At 37.5% G+C, this 16811-nt stretch overlaps 1 protein-coding gene across 5 annotated transcripts in view; it reads left to right on the top strand.

Annotated features, from left to right (window-relative positions):
- LOC106058452 (multiple epidermal growth factor-like domains protein 6) overlaps window positions 1-16344 on the top strand; it is a 109108-nt gene extending 92764 nt beyond the window's left edge. For 3 of the 5 annotated variants that reach the window (XM_056028981.1, XM_056028977.1, XM_056028978.1), the window contains 4 exons: window positions 1208-1300; window positions 5462-5596; window positions 8461-8628; window positions 16139-16344. In XM_056028981.1, the coding sequence (XP_055884956.1) occupies window positions 1208-1300; window positions 5462-5596; window positions 8461-8628; window positions 16139-16200 (458 nt within the window). In that variant the 3' untranslated portion in view covers window positions 16201-16344. The remainder of the gene's footprint in view (window positions 1-1207; window positions 1301-5461; window positions 5597-8460; window positions 8629-16138) is intronic. The other 2 variants (XM_056028979.1, XM_056028982.1) reach the window with 2 other exon arrangements.
- Window positions 16345-16811: the final 467 nt, after the last annotated feature.

Here is a 16811-nt window from a genome sequence, read left to right as displayed (position 1 = left end):
ATGTCACAGTGTACTTCGAGATGAGCCCATAGTCGTTACGTCAGAAGGAGGAGGCCGAGACACACTCTTTTCTTCTTTAGGAAGGCCTTCAAATATAAAACAGTGACTTTCTATCTCTCAATGACACTCGGGTGGAAACGATTGCTAGAGGAAGTGATTAGGCTAAATGAATAGCGAAACGAGACTCCTGCGGGAGTATCTAAGGCAGCGGTTCTCAACCTTTTAGGCTCGGCGACCCCTTCTTACATCACTCACTTTACCGCGACCCCCCCCCCCCGCACACACACACACAGTAATTGAAGAATGTACAAAAACAATTCATTTTTCGCTGGTCTTAGGCGACTCCTTTTAAATTGTCAATCGACACCCAAAGGGGTCGCGAACCACAGGTTGAGAACCCCTGATCTAAGGGAATGCGAGAGCTCTCCCTTGCACGGTGCGGAATTGAGAGCTTCCACTTCCCTGTCGATCATCCATGCGCCGTTTCTCAAAGGACCGTTACACTAAAGGCGTGTCCTGCACGGTGAGCTTGGTAAAACATAGGAAGAGATGATGGGGGTTCCCGGTGTGCTCGGCCTTCGGCCATGTAAACTTGCGCCCGGAGTGTCAGACACATTGGAAATAGCAATGTTTTATATAGACATTGGCTTAGACCTTTTCAAAACATAGCGTTTCGTTCAAGAAGACAAAGGCTTACACGCTTAGAGTTCGAACAGCGTTTGGCTAAACTCTTTTTAACAATCTCAAGGCTCAGCTAATTAGACAATAGTCTGACTAACGTCTGCAATTCGTTTTATATCCATTTTTCTCTTGTACGCTGTAAACTAAACGGTTAAAAGGTATGTAGGCCATTTTTTAAAACCTTGTTTTTTGTGTCTTTGTGGAGAACTTCCAACATGGAGGCTAATCACTTTCTGGTGTAATAGCTCTCGCATGCATAGACCTACGTAAACTGCAGGGAACAATACCAGGAAAAAAGAAGAGGAAGTCAGAGAAAGAAAGGGGGGGTGGCTAAACAGCACCAAAGAATGGAAGGGCCTATGTATAAAAAAGATTGTAGTCATGGCGTAGACAGAAAGGAATGGAGAAAGACCATCGTTAGATCACGCGTGATGCCAAAAGTCCAACAGACGTTTAAAAAAATGCTACTCATTTATTCAAAAAAATAGAAATGTTAATGATAACCAATGTGTATGCTTTTTTCCAGCCTGTGGTAATTGTGCCGGCGACTCATCTTGTAATGAAAAAGGTAAATGTCAACATGGATGTAAAGCAGGATTTAAAGGGGAAACCTGTAAAGGTAACAGCTCATAGCTTACTGATATCGATATCATATTGGAGATTTTCATATATGGCTAAAAAAAAAAAAATAACTCCGTTCTTTGTATAGTTTTGACGTAACCCGTGTTCGCATTAAAGTGTTTGAAAAGCTGTAATATATATGGTAATCGTCGTTTCGCATTTTTTAAGTTTTCCGTAAATAGCAGAAAATGATTTTAAAAAAAAATTAATCATTAGACTTTCACTCGATGACAGTGGCGCAAATTAAAACGTATGTAAAACATATCGACAACCGCCAGATATTAGTGTGCGTTTTGTTTTACATGTTTCGGATGATCCTTCAGAGTTGAAGATAAGTTTACTTCCTAGTTCAAACCTCCCGCAGGACGACGGGGGATGATAGCGGGGCAGGGTTTGAACCCTCGACCGTCGATAAATCCGAACGACAGTCCAGCGCGCAAACCGCACGACCAGGCAGCGAGTTACAAGCACATGTAAACATAAGAACGACAACCGATACAGAATACAATTTTCATAACATTCACCCCCGGTTCAAATGATGCTAACTAGTATTATCAATAATAAAAGAATTAAGTAAGTGCAGAATAATAATAGAGATTCAAGTAAACAAACAATGTAGAATAGCATGACATAATGTAACATGTTGATATAAAAATGGTAAATCAAATAGCTTTTTAAAATATATCATGATAGATCAAATACCACATTAAAGTCAAGTCAACAAAACCAAGTGAAAGTAGTAAAATAAACAAATGTCACTTTGGAGACAAAACTGAATGTCAAAATAAGAGCTCTAGTAAGCTGATGAGCTTTTACACTTTGTAGTTGGGCCTAGTTCTCCTTACTCTAAGATTGTAGGTATGTGTAGTTTTTCATCTGCTTGAGTTTCGGACGGTCTGGCTATGTCTTCGGTGGTGCTGGTGGTTTCTTCAGGCATGATGGGAAGCGTGGTCGAGAGGCTAAGTGCGCATGAACTTGCCTTGTCTTGGCTACCTAGAAGGGGGCTCGAGGTTCGACACCCGACTCGGGCAAACTTGTGTTTACTGAGCGCCTAAAGGCAGCACGGGAAAACCAACTCCTAGATCCCCCCCTCCCCCCCCCCCCCCACTGGTCCACAAATGAGATTGGGCCAAAGCGCTCTGAGCATGCTATAAGCATATAGCGCTATATAAAAACTATAATAATAATAAAAAAAAATAGAATCAGTAGGTTGATTCCTGGGAGGTGAGCTTTGGATGGGGCAGCCAATATCAAGCTCTGTTCTACTCTGATTCTCATTTTCTATAACTCTTTTTTAGCTCAGCTTGCTTTGTTTAACTGGCAACATTAGGCTTCTATGGTGCGCCGAAAACAAAATGTAGTTTAGCGTGAAAGTCTCCAATATGATTTGTATTTATACATTTTGATAGTCTATTTTTACTACTTTTGTAAAGCTTTTGTCTTAAATTATAAAATGAAGACGTTACTTCAGAAAAGAAGATGATTACGTCCTACGCGTGTTCATCGGGCAATCTAGTCATGCATGTTTATCAATGGATTTAACTCTGCCAAATCATTTGTTTTCCTGGCTGCCTGGTTGTGCGGTTTGCGCGCTGGACTGTCGTTCGGATTTATCGAGGGTTCAAACCCTGCCCGCTCTCATCCCCCGTCGCCCTGCGGGAGGTTTGGACTAGAAAGTAAACTATCTTCAACTCTGAATGAACATCCGAAACATGTAAAACATTTTACAAACAAACATTTATCTATTTCTACAATTGTTCTCCCTCTCTCTCTCTCTCTCCCTCTTTCTTTCTCTCCATAGATATATGACTTGTTTTCGAGTGCAAAGATTAAGAAGTGCAGTATTCCCCGTGACGTTACAGTCCCAGCTGTGATCTACAAATTTCGCTAACCCAAAGAAAAAATATCTGCCGGGGTCGATTTAAGTTCACTTTTCCTTAAGGACCCGAAAGAAAGTTGCGGTTGTTAGAAAAACACTTTACATTTTTTTTACATTGTTAATAATTTTGTACAGTCGCGTCGCTAGGGTCAGTGTCTCCCGGTACGGACCTCACCCACGTACCCCATAGTGACGCCACTGGTTTGATATATTAAGACAAAGTGAGCAACATATTGAGAACAGGACCTTAGTTACTTTTAGAGTGTGCGAGATTTTTTTGTGAAAATTGACAAAAGTAGCTGCCCCGAGGTTCAGGTCCTTGTGCAGTGTAGATCAGGATAGGACTTTGTCCTATTGCTATATACTTTGCACATTTTAGTCCTAAGTTCTTGCACTTTGGATGCCGTCACTATGAAGAGTGCGAGAAGACATTGTCATCTATCTTTTACGTGAGTGAGACTCAGACGTATCTGAATGGTTAATAAAGCTTTATGGCAGTTGTCAAGGTTCTTTCCTTCTATGTGTACTTCAAAGCTGACTGCCATGTGTAACCAAGTCTTGTAAATAACCGTGACAACAAATGTGAAGACTGAATAAAGATTCAGAAGGCCGATTCACGGAGATATAACTTATTTATTGCCCATACGCATAAAGTACAGGCATAGTGCTGGCAAATGAAGTTTCTCGTATCAATTAATATATAATAGCTCAATATCCCATATACTGAATAATAGCTACACAGAATACTTAGTCTATACTTCAATTCTATAACTAAAATCCAAATGTCCTGGACTAGGAACAAAAATCAAACTGTTTTATTATGAATTCATCATCATCATCAACACTCCTTTGAGTTCCTCGTGGAACATTGGGCCTCGACAAAAACACGCCACTCTCCACAGTCTCTTGCTAGTTTTTTTGATGGTTTCCCAGCTCTTACCGGTCTTCTCTGCTTCTTCAAGTACACTGCGTCGCCATGTTCTTTTTGGTCTTCCTCTGCGTCTTATTCCCTGGGGGTTCCACTCTAAGGCCTGCCCTAGCTCTGTTGCTGGTATCTTTTCTAAGGGTGTGACCAATCCATCTCCACTTCCTCTCTAAGATCTGCACTTCTATATTTTTTCTGTCCACTCATCTCCCACATTATGAGTTACATTCCATTTAAAAAAAACATCTCTGAAAGTAAAACAATCCAAAACAAAAAAAAAGTCTTAAAGTTAACAACCTGATTTGCCCCCCCCCTTTTCTCCTCTAAAGTTAACAGGAGACTCAGGCTGACCAGGACTCTGTCCTGACATCCGTACTTCCAAGTATCTTGCCTAAGCACTCCTGGAGGAGTAGTCCTTCTTGTTCTGTTACCACTTCCTGTTCTGTAACCACTTCCTGTTCTGTTATCACTTCCTGTTCTGTAACCACGTCCTGTTCTGTAACCACTTCCTGTTCTGTTATCATTTCCTGTTCTGTTATCACTTCCTGTTCTGTAAGCACTTCCTGTTCTGTAAGCACTTCCTGTTCTGTTATCAGTTCCTGTTCTGTTATCACTTCCTGTTCTGTAACCAGTTCCTGTTCTGTTATCATTTCCTGTTCTGTTATCACTTCCTGTTCTGTAAGCACTTCCTGTTCTGTTATCACTTCCTGTTCTTTTATAACTTCCTGTTCTTTTATCACTTCCTGTTCTGTTATCACTTCCTGTTCTTTTATCACTTCCTGTTCTTTTATCACTTCCTGTTCTGTTATCACTTCCTGTTCTGTTATCACTTCCTGTTCTATAACCAATCGGAATTCATCTCAGGTCCTGTAGCCGAATCGATCTTTATTTTGCATGTATTAAAAAGCTGTTTCTAATTGATATTCAAGACGATGGCTCGGTCATCACATTGTTAATCTCTAATTCCATGTCATCACATTGTTAATCTCTAATTCCATGTCATCACATTGTTAATCTCTAATTCCATGCCATCACATTGTTTATCTCTAATTCCATGTCATCACATTGTTAATCTCTAATTCCATGTCATCACATTGTTAATCTCTAATTCCATGCCATCACATTGTTTATCTCTAATTCCATGTCATCACATTGTTAATCTCTAATTCCATGTCATCACATTGTTAATCTCTAATTCCATGTCATCACATTGTTAATCTCTAATTCCATGTCATCACATTGTTAATCTCTAATTCCATGTCATCACATTGTTAATCTCTAATTCCATGACGTAATGTTCATGATTTGTGTTCATTAATAGGTGCCTTTTAGTCTTCATGTTTTGCGATCCACAGAATCAGAACATTCGAAAGACGAAATTACCACCGCCACCTCGATTAGATTCTACGTCTTCTTCATATTAGCGATTTTATTCATCTTATTTTTGGTTTTCTTTGGCCAGTCTATTTTTATGTCTTGCTATTTGCCTGGTAAGTGTAAGGAAGACAGAGCTGGTTATTGTATGGTACTAACACCTGCTGTACGTTACTACGACCTAGTTTATGCTAGTCGTCATTACAAAGACTGTAATTGTATTCATTGTAATTGTAATTGCGTATGTAATTGGGCTACTAAGACCTAGTCACCGGCGGACAATGGTTATGCTTGCCCATGGGGGAGCAAAATATGCAGGTCACATCTGGGGCTGCGTAGCTACGGGCAATATTGCATTCCTCATTAAGCTTCGGACTCGAAGACAAGCCTTATTATTAAGATCCAGGATGGCTGCATGGTCGTGCGGTTTGCGCGCTGGACTGTCGTTCGGATGGTCGAGGGTTCAAATCCTGCCCGCTCCCATCCCCCGTCGTCCTGCGGGAGGTTTGGACTAGGAAGTAAACTATCTTCAACTCTGAAGGAACATCCGAAACATGTAAAACATTTAACAAACATTTTTACAAACAGACCTAGTGTATATAAGTGTGTGATACCAGGACCTAATGTTTGAAAGTGAATGCTACTTAGACCTAGGAGGGGTTCTCAACCTGTGGGTCGCGACCCCCTTGGGGGGGTCGATTGACGATTTGCCAGGGGTGGGCTAAGACCATCAAAAATAAGGATTGTTATTGTCTATTCTTCTATTGCTTTGTATGTCTATTGGGGGGGGGGGGTCGCGGCAGTGTGGTATATTGTAAAAGGGGTCGCCGCGCTTAAAAGGTTGAGAACCGCTGGACTGTCCTAGTGTATATTAGTGTGTGATACCAGGACCTAATGTTTGAATGGGAATGGTACTTAGACCTAGTGTATGTAACTATAAAATTGCTTTATCGTATGATACTAATGATAGTGAAAAGAAAGTCATTATAAGATATTTGGACCTACTGTAAATAGGCATATGATACTTAAACCTATCTTATCTTATATAATACAGACGATAATTCAAAAAAGAAGATAATTACCTGGTGCAGATAGCTAAAGAGTACAAATGATACACTTTGAAATTCCTCTATTAACCAACACTGTTTCTCATGCTTTGGATATTGATCTACTGTATTTTAATGCTTCAATCAACTCTGTCTGTCTGTTTGTCTGGCCAAAAGCTTGTACACGTTATTTCTCCCACACCAAATCTCGGATTCAGCTGAAATTTCGCACAATTATTTCTTTTATCGGACAACACAAGAATCACTTTAAAAAAATAATTAACCAATTAGTTAATTAATGATTAAAAATTAATTATTTTGTTTCGTATCTTCAACAAGGGAAAGAAATCGTACTTGACAGATGTGGTGGTTGTTAGGAAGTATGTGTAACGATTGGTTGTGAATGATGCAACATAGGTGGCATTGTCGTCACTTGGCCTGACATAAGACAGACAACAGTAGACAGTGAGACTGAAAGTTGTGTTATTGTACTGAGTTAGATTGTGTTAAAAGATATTATTATTAAAGTCTAATACATTTTTTTTCCTTTTGATCACAAGTTGATTTTGTTGATATAGTAATTAAAATGTTATTTAGTTTGTTCACAAAAGGAAGTTATTCAAGTTATTTGAAGTTTTATAAGTTGAGATACATTACGCCTAACAACAGTTTAGTTGTCTATCAGCAGTTTGATGCTACAAGTCAATTATTATAGCTTTTATATAGCGCTACTTTCATGCTTATAGCATGCTCAGAGCGCTTTTGGTCCAATCTCATTTGTGGACCAGTGGGGGGGAGGGGGTATCTAGGAGTTGGTTTTCCGTGCTGCCTTAAGGCGCTCAGTAAACACAACTCTGCCCGAGTCGGGTGTCGAACCTCGAGCCCCCTTCTAGGTAGCCAAGCCAAGCCAAGTTCAAACCGGTAACAACAGGAAATCCTTAATGAACATTTTGTTATGCATTTAAAAAAACGATCTTGTAAACATTCACAAATATCCCTTTCTTCCCTCCCCCATTCCCAACTGGAGCAGACAAGTGATAGGATCATTGCATATTCAGAAAGCTGAAAGCTAAACCAAAACAATGAAACATTTTGTAAAAATAATTGTAATCGCAGGGAGTTGCATCTTATACCATTATATCTATAATTAATCGACTGGTCCAAACTTTCAGACCTTGTGAACTGTAGGGCAGATGATGCACACAACGACCAACCGCACTTACTATTCCCCAACTAATGTCAGGTAGCCATTTGAGCTGGGTGGACTCAGAGGCGCCCAAAGATCCCGAAATTAAAAATCCCAGTCTTCACCGGGATTCGAACCCGCGAGCCGCTTCTCAGAAGCCCAGCGCCTTACCTCTCAACTACCGCGCCTCCGATCCAAACTGATTGATACAATTACACATAATAACAAAATAATATTCACATTTGACTAGAGCAACACTCTTAGTAAAATCACTAAATTTAGAAAGCCTTCAGGATAGAAGACTCAAAATTAAAGTAGCAATTATACAAAAACACTGAATCATAATCTTCAAATACAAAAACAAAATCTTATAAAATATTCTGAAAGACATGAATATAAAGGCGCATTCCTCGTTCCATATACTAGGACACATTTGTACTAATGCTCCCTCTTCTCTAGTGCTATTAAAGCATGGAATAGGTTGCCTGAGCTAACCAGAAAACCAGTGACATGACACAATTGAGGTCATTGGTTAACCCTTAAAGTGCTGAGCTGTTTTAAAATGAGTGCATACAAAATGGAATTACATTAAATAAACTACCACACGCGTTTTAAGGGTTAATATGCATGATTAAATGCATGACGCGTAAGACGTAATCATTTTCGTTTTTGCAGTAACGTCTGTATTATATAAGAAAACAGTAAGATAATTTACGCTTTGTTTTTTTAATTTCTCTGGTTTCTCCAGGCAAGACCGACAAAAGTGATCACTCCACTTTGTCTTCCGGCTCTAGCAACTCTTTCAATGGAGATAAAAAATTAACAGGAGTCCCAGGGCTCATTGAAAAGGAGGGTGTCCCAGGACCAAAAGAGGATCCAAAGTTTATACAATTGGCGAACGAAGTCATTAAAAAAAGTAAGTTATGCATGAGGGTGTTTTGAGAAGCATCACAATAGCTGTGTCTAGAAATATGTTCAATGTCCTCTATAATAATATGGCTTGTCTTCGAGTCCTAGCTGTGACCTGCATATTTTGCCACATCCAGGGCAAGCATAACCATTGTCCGCCGGTGATAGAATAAGATTTTATTTTCACCGTCTCCGGCTGTCTCGTTTTGAAGCGGCATGCCCTCTATTATTATATACTTAAACTTGTTCCTAATTACAAATTACAGACTCTATGTCATAAACAATATAAAGTAGCTTAAAGGGGGGCACAAATACTAACAAAACACACACACACACAAGAAAAACATGTAAAATTATTTTAAAATGCAGGTTCCAGGTTACATGAAGGTATGAGTTGAATATGTGTGGGCGACATCTATCAGACCACAGCTAATGCCCAGGCATTCATCTCATTCCATGAGATGATACATTGTCGCTTCGCGACTGTAGGAGGCCAGAGAGAGAGAGCGAGAGAGAGAGAGTTGAATATGGCATTGTAACAAGAAAAACTTAAAAAGAAAATCCTTTTAAAAAAAAATATACAAAGCTCATATTAAGTTTAATCGTATAAAGTTGTTTGAATCAGTCATTTGATTGAATTTGTTATAGATTCAGACTAACAATAGTAATTCTTTGCAATTAGAAATATTTTTGACTATTGTTTTTTGTTTTGCGAAGTTTTTAATGATTGAACTTTCTCAAAACGTTATGCTTTTATCGCTTCACTGGACAATGATTGTATCGCTTCACTGGACCATGATTGTATCGCTTCACTGGACTATGATTGTGTCACTTCACTGGACCATGATTGTATCGCTTCACTGGACCATGATTGTATCGCTTCACTGGACCATGATTGTATCGCTTCACTGGACCAGTTCGGAAAAGGAATGGGATGCGGGGGGGTGGGGGTGGGTGGGTAGGAGTGGATGTCACCGTGATCTGCTTTGTAAATGGATTAAAAACAAACTTATTTACTCAGGCACCAACCTCCTAGACTAATTCAACTTCCACCGCCACATCTTCCAAGTATGATTTTTCTCTCGTTTGTTACCAAACAAAATAAATAAAACCATCCAATCGCTTTATGTTTTTTTTTTTAAATTGATTCTTGTTTTTGTCAGGTACAAGAAAATCGTGCGAAATTTACAACTTCTTTCGAGATTGAGCGTCGGAAAACTAACGTGTAGACATAATCCACCATACGGACACACAGACAGATAAGAACCAACTTTAAAAAAAAATTCGTTGTGATCTAGACTGTCGCCTTGATGGTCCGGGCAGTGCCAGCGTTAGCCATAGGCCAACTAGGTAGCTGCCTAGGGCCACCAATCGGTGTGGGCCTCGCATAAGACTCTTAAACAATTTGCTTTAGAGAAGTAGCGAAACTTGTGCTCAAAGTTGCTGCAGAACACTCTCTTTGTGTTCTCTGTGGTATTTTACGTTTTGGGAGACGACCTGTTCCCTTTGCAACGTCTTGGGTGACTAAACAGGCCACTCCTTGATACACAGCTGCGGTCACAGTTTGGGCATATGTAATCACCAGGCGCTGTTGTGCTTTTACCCTTCCTTCTACTTCTGTTGTGTATGGCATCTGCAATCCGGAACACTTCCTTAGTGCTCCCTCTCCACGAGGATCTATCCAGTGCCACTTAGTAAAATACTTGTATCACACAAATAACAAACTAGTGTCTTAGAGGGAAGACCATAGACATAAATAAATATAGACTGGCCGATAATAGAGTTTTATGAAACGAAAATTTGTGACTTGCATTTCTGTGTACTTTATTTATGTCTAGGAGTTTTGTTTAATCTCTAAGACTGAAGATCGTGCAATTTTTCAATTTTTAAGAATTCGGAAACCCGAATACAATAGATATACATGTTTTCAAGTTACATGAAGTTACTTCCTTTTTCCAGTCTATATTTATTTACGTCTATGGGGAAGACATATTAGGAACTCTATTTATTACGTAAACACAAGCGGTGTTGCACTGACGCGCTAGTGTGCAAATGTACATATAATACCAATATGTTACACACTTTTTCCTAGCTGTTAGCGTCAATTATAAAGAGCTACAACAGTATACTTTAGAAGTGGACGCAATTATAAAGAGCTACAACAGTATACTTTAGAAGTGGACGCAATTATAAAGAGCTACAACAGTATACTTTAGAAGTGGACGCAATTATAAAGAGCTACAACAGTATACTTTAGAAGTGGACGCAATTATAAAGAGCTACAACAGTATACTTTAGAAGTGGACGCAATTATAAAGAGCTACAACAGTATACTTTAGAAGTGGACGCAATTATAAAGAGCTACAACAGTATACTTTAGAAGTGGACGCAATTATAAAGAGCTACAACAGTATACTTTAGAAGTGGACGCAATTATAAAGAGCTACAACAGTATACTTTAGAAGTGGACGCAATTATAAAGAGCTACAACAGTATACTTTAGAAGTGGACGCAATTATAAAGAGCTACAACAGTATACTTTAGAAGTGGACGCAATTATAAAGAGCTACAACAGTATACTTTAGAAGTGGACGCAATTATAAAGAGCTACAACAGTATACTTTAGAAGTGGACGCAATTATAAAGAGCTACAACAGTATACTTTAGAAGTGGACGCAATTATAAAGAGCTACAACAGTATACTTTAGAAGTGGACGCAATTATAAAGAGCTACAACAGTATACTTTAGAAGTGGACGCAATTATAAAGAGCTACAACAGTATACTTTAGAAGTGGACGCAATTATAAAGAGCTACAACAGTATACTTTAGAAGTGGACGCAATTATAAAGAGCTACAACAGTATACTTTAGAAGTGGACGCAATTATAAAGAGCTACAACAGTATACTTTAGAAGTGGACGCAATTATAAAGAGCTACAACAGTATACTTTAGAAGTGGACGCAATTATAAAGAGCTACAACAGTATACTTTAGAAGTGGACGCAATTATAAAGAGCTACAACAGTATACTTTAGAAGTGGACGCAATTATAAAGAGCTACAACAGTATACTTTAGAAGTGGACGCAATTATAAAGAGCTACAACAGTATACTTTAGAAGTGGACGCAATTATAAAGAGCTACAACAGTATACTTTAGAAGTGGACGCAATTATAAAGAGCTACAACAGTATACTTTAGAAGTGGACGCAATTATAAAGAGCTACAACAGTATACTTTAGAAGTGGACGCAATTATAAAGAGCTACAACAGTATACTTTAGAAGTGGACGCAATTATAAAGAGCTACAACAGTATACTTTAGAAGTGGACGCAATTATAAAGAGCTACAACAGTATACTTTAGAAGTGGACGCAATTATAAAGAGCTACAACAGTATACTTTAGAAGTGGACGCAATTATAAAGAGCTACAACAGTATACTTTAGAAGTGGACGCAATTATAAAGAGCTACAACAGTATACTTTAGAAGTGGACGCAATTATAAAGAGCTACAACAGTATACTTTAGAAGTGGACGCAATTATAAAGAGCTACAACAGTATACTTTAGAAGTGGACGCAATTATAAAGAGCTACAACAGTATACTTTAGAAGTGGACGCAATTATAAAGAGCTACAACAGTATACTTTAGAAGTGGACGCAATTATAAAGAGCTACAACAGTATACTTTAGAAGTGGACGCAATTATAAAGAGCTACAACAGTATACTTTAGAAGTGGACGCAATTATAAAGAGCTACAACAGTATACTTTAGAAGTGGACGCAATTATAAAGAGCTACAACAGTATACTTTAGAAGTGGACGCAATTATAAAGAGCTACAACAGTATACTTTAGAAGTGGACGCAATTATAAAGAGCTACAACAGTATACTTTAGAAGTGGACGCAATTATAAAGAGCTACAACAGTATACTTTAGAAGTGGACGCAATTATAAAGAGCTACAACAGTATACTTTAGAAGTGGACGCAATTATAAAGAGCTACAACAGTATACTTTAGAAGTGGACGCAATTATAAAGAGCTACAACAGTATACTTTAGAAGTGGACGCAATTATAAAGAGCTACAACAGTATACTTTAGAAGTGGACGCAATTATAAAGAGCTACAACAGTATACTTTAGAAGTGGACGCAATTATAAAGAGCTACAACAGTATACTTTAGAAGTGGACGCAATTATAAAGAGCTACAACAGTATACTTTAGAAGTGGACGCAATTATAAAGAGCTACAACAGTATACTTTAGAAGTGGACGCAATTATAAAGAGCTACAACAGTATACTTTAGAAGTGGACGCAATTATAAAGAGCTACAACAGTATACTTTAGAAGTGGACGCAATTATAAAGAGCTACAACAGTATACTTTAGAAGTGGACGCAATTATAAAGAGCTACAACAGTATACTTTAGAAGTGGACGCAATTATAAAGAGCTACAACAGTATACTTTAGAAGTGGACGCAATTATAAAGAGCTACAACAGTATACTTTAGAAGTGGACGCAATTATAAAGAGCTACAACAGTATACTTTAGAAGTGGACGCAATTATAAAGAGCTACAACAGTATACTTTAGAAGTGGACGCAATTATAAAGAGCTACAACAGTATACTTTAGAAGTGGACGCAATTATAAAGAGCTACAACAGTATACTTTAGAAGTGGACGCAATTATAAAGAGCTACAACAGTATACTTTAGAAGTGGACGCAATTATAAAGAGCTACAACAGTATACTTTAGAAGTGGACGCAATTATAAAGAGCTACAACAGTATACTTTAGAAGTGGACGCAATTATAAAGAGCTACAACAGTATACTTTAGAAGTGGACGCAATTATAAAGAGCTACAACAGTATACTTTAGAAGTGGACGCAATTATAAAGAGCTACAACAGTATACTTTAGAAGTGGACGCAATTATAAAGAGCTACAACAGTATACTTTAGAAGTGGACGCAATTATAAAGAGCTACAACAGTATACTTTAGAAGTGGACGCAATTATAAAGAGCTACAACAGTATACTTTAGAAGTGGACGCAATTATAAAGAGCTACAACAGTATACTTTAGAAGTGGACGCAATTATAAAGAGCTACAACAGTATACTTTAGAAGTGGACGCAATTATAAAGAGCTACAACAGTATACTTTAGAAGTGGACGCAATTATAAAGAGCTACAACAGTATACTTTAGAAGTGGACGCAATTATAAAGAGCTACAACAGTATACTTTAGAAGTGGACGCAATTATAAAGAGCTACAACAGTATACTTTAGAAGTGGACGCAATTATAAAGAGCTACAACAGTATACTTTAGAAGTGGACGCAATTATAAAGAGCTACAACAGTATACTTTAGAAGTGGACGCAATTATAAAGAGCTACAACAGTATACTTTAGAAGTGGACGCAATTATAAAGAGCTACAACAGTATACTTTAGAAGTGGACGCAATTATAAAGAGCTACAACAGTATACTTTAGAAGTGGACGCAATTATAAAGAGCTACAACAGTATACTTTAGAAGTGGACGCAATTATAAAGAGCTACAACAGTATACTTTAGAAGTGGACGCAATTATAAAGAGCTACAACAGTATACTTTAGAAGTGGACGCAATTATAAAGAGCTACAACAGTATACTTTAGAAGTGGACGCAATTATAAAGAGCTACAACAGTATACTTTAGAAGTGGACGCAATTATAAAGAGCTACAACAGTATACTTTAGAAGTGGACGCAATTATAAAGAGCTACAACAGTATACTTTAGAAGTGGACGCAATTATAAAGAGCTACAACAGTATACTTTAGAAGTGGACGCAATTATAAAGAGCTACAACAGTATACTTTAGAAGTGGACGCAATTATAAAGAGCTACAACAGTATACTTTAGAAGTGGACGCAATTATAAAGAGCTACAACAGTATACTTTAGAAGTGGACGCAATTATAAAGAGCTACAACAGTATACTTTAGAAGTGGACGCAATTATAAAGAGCTACAACAGTATACTTTAGAAGTGGACGCAATTATAAAGAGCTACAACAGTATACTTTAGAAGTGGACGCAATTATAAAGAGCTACAACAGTATACTTTAGAAGTGGACGCAATTATAAAGAGCTACAACAGTATACTTTAGAAGTGGACGCAATTATAAAGAGCTACAACAGTATACTTTAGAAGTGGACGACCAGCGGCTCTCCTGTCTTCTGTTAGATCACCAGACAGACAGAATGACATGCGGAAGTTCACCTTGTGGCATTCTACGGACGTGACCCAACCAGTCAAGGCATTAAATAAATATGCGTCATTTTATTTATTTTTTAGGATGTTTAATTTTTAGCAGCCCCCAAAAGGGGAATAGACGCTATTAGTTTTGTCCGTCCGTCCGTCCCTTTTATACCTCGTAAACTAGAGAAGCTATTGAAAATCCGACATCATGATATTTTAGAGCTTTCAAAGTTATTAAGCAAAGATAGCGAAAAGCGAAAAATTTAATTTTTCAACTATGCAAGCAGTTTTTTCAAAAAATACGCCATTTTTACAACTATTCACTATTAATAGTAACATACAAGGGAGGCTATTTAGTAAGGGAGAAAACTATTTGTCATATTTTAACACATTTATGCAAACGGTTTTAGATTTTTTGACAAAAGTATAGTATGTCAAGTATATTCCTAAGTTAACTAAGTTCTATCATACTAACTATTACATTTACAAAAAAAAAATTTTACTTTAAAAAAAAAAAGTGGAACATAATTAAAAACGTAAATTAAAAAATATTTTCCGATGTTATCGTGTGTACTACAGTAGGTACAAACAAGAATGTAACACTTGAGTAAACGAATGTTTTTTTGCGGAAATGTCATGCTCTTTCTTGAGGCTTTCAATAAGAGATTGACCCTTTACAAAACAGTTAGATCAATTAGATATTCATTATATGAAATCAGTTTAGGCCAGACTCGTATGTAACTTCACCTTTACTTTCATCTATCCCTTGGTCTGCTGGACCGTTGGAGCACCACACATGATCTGTTTAACCTTCTTTACTCATTCTTCTGTCATTTGCCTTTAATAGAATTTCATTCTTATATTCTTTCTGAAAATATTGAAACCTGCCTTTTTACCTTTCTGGGTCAGGTGGACCACTTCGGAGGCCGATTTTGAGTTTGTGTTTCCACACAAACTGTCTTTGTAACCTTGTTTATATTTCTGTTTCATTTGGGGCCACCATATCCACTTTACCTATTGTCTCCAGTTATCTAAGGCCAGCCTTGGTCTGGGGATCGAATCCTAACCGTCTTCATCCTCGACGTTCTGCCGGAGATTAGGGCTATGGCGACAAAATCTTAAAATCTGAAGGAAAAATCCGAAATGCGTAAAATAAATTCCACCATTCATGAATTCTTAAGTGGAAAACAGTAGCTGAGTTGTAAAAGGGAAAGATTGTCTTTTACACACACATACAAAAGTTTTTTAATTGATTTTCTTGTTCTGTTATCAGAGAGAGAATCTGTTTTGCTGGATAACCCAGAAGACGTCGCCAGCAGGAGTAATTCTAGCTAGAGTTTTCCTGATATCTCTCTCACCTGAAGATGGGCAGTCCCAGGATGCTCCAGTGAAAAAAAATGAGATTCCCCCTCCCCCGCCCGTTTTTTTCCCCAAGTGTATAATGTTTGTGTATACACTATACAATTAATGGAAAGACAGAAACACAATTAAAAAATTTCACTTTTTTGAAACGTGTTTGTTTCAATGTATTGTTGTTTTTTTTTTTAATAATAAAATTTGCTTACGCCTACATTGCTTACATAATTGATTGATTTTATTTTTATAATAAAACCAAAAAAAAAAATAAAAATAAACCACAGACCTTTATATACTATACTTAGACTGGACAAGGAGATATCTTATTAATACAAAAAAATACAATGAAAAACTTCAAAAAACTGAATTAAGACGTTAATTTGTAAAGTAGTTATAACAATTAAAGTTGTTTTTTTCAACCCTAATCTATGCAACATATAATTTAATGTTTAGACCAAGTAGGCCTAGTAATTGATCATCGAAAATATGGGCACGCTCGTCTCATAATTATTATTTTACAATTTTTAGATTCTAGAAAGATCTAGGTAATCAAAGTGTATTAACATGCACAATCTTAAATTATTAGTTAG

This window comes from Biomphalaria glabrata, chromosome 5, assembly GCF_947242115.1.
Source record: "Biomphalaria glabrata chromosome 5, xgBioGlab47.1, whole genome shotgun sequence".
NCBI classification, from domain to species: domain Eukaryota; kingdom Metazoa; phylum Mollusca; class Gastropoda; family Planorbidae; genus Biomphalaria; species Biomphalaria glabrata.
Note: the sequence above shows the minus strand (reverse complement) of the source record. Positions and strands in the feature narration are given on the sequence as shown.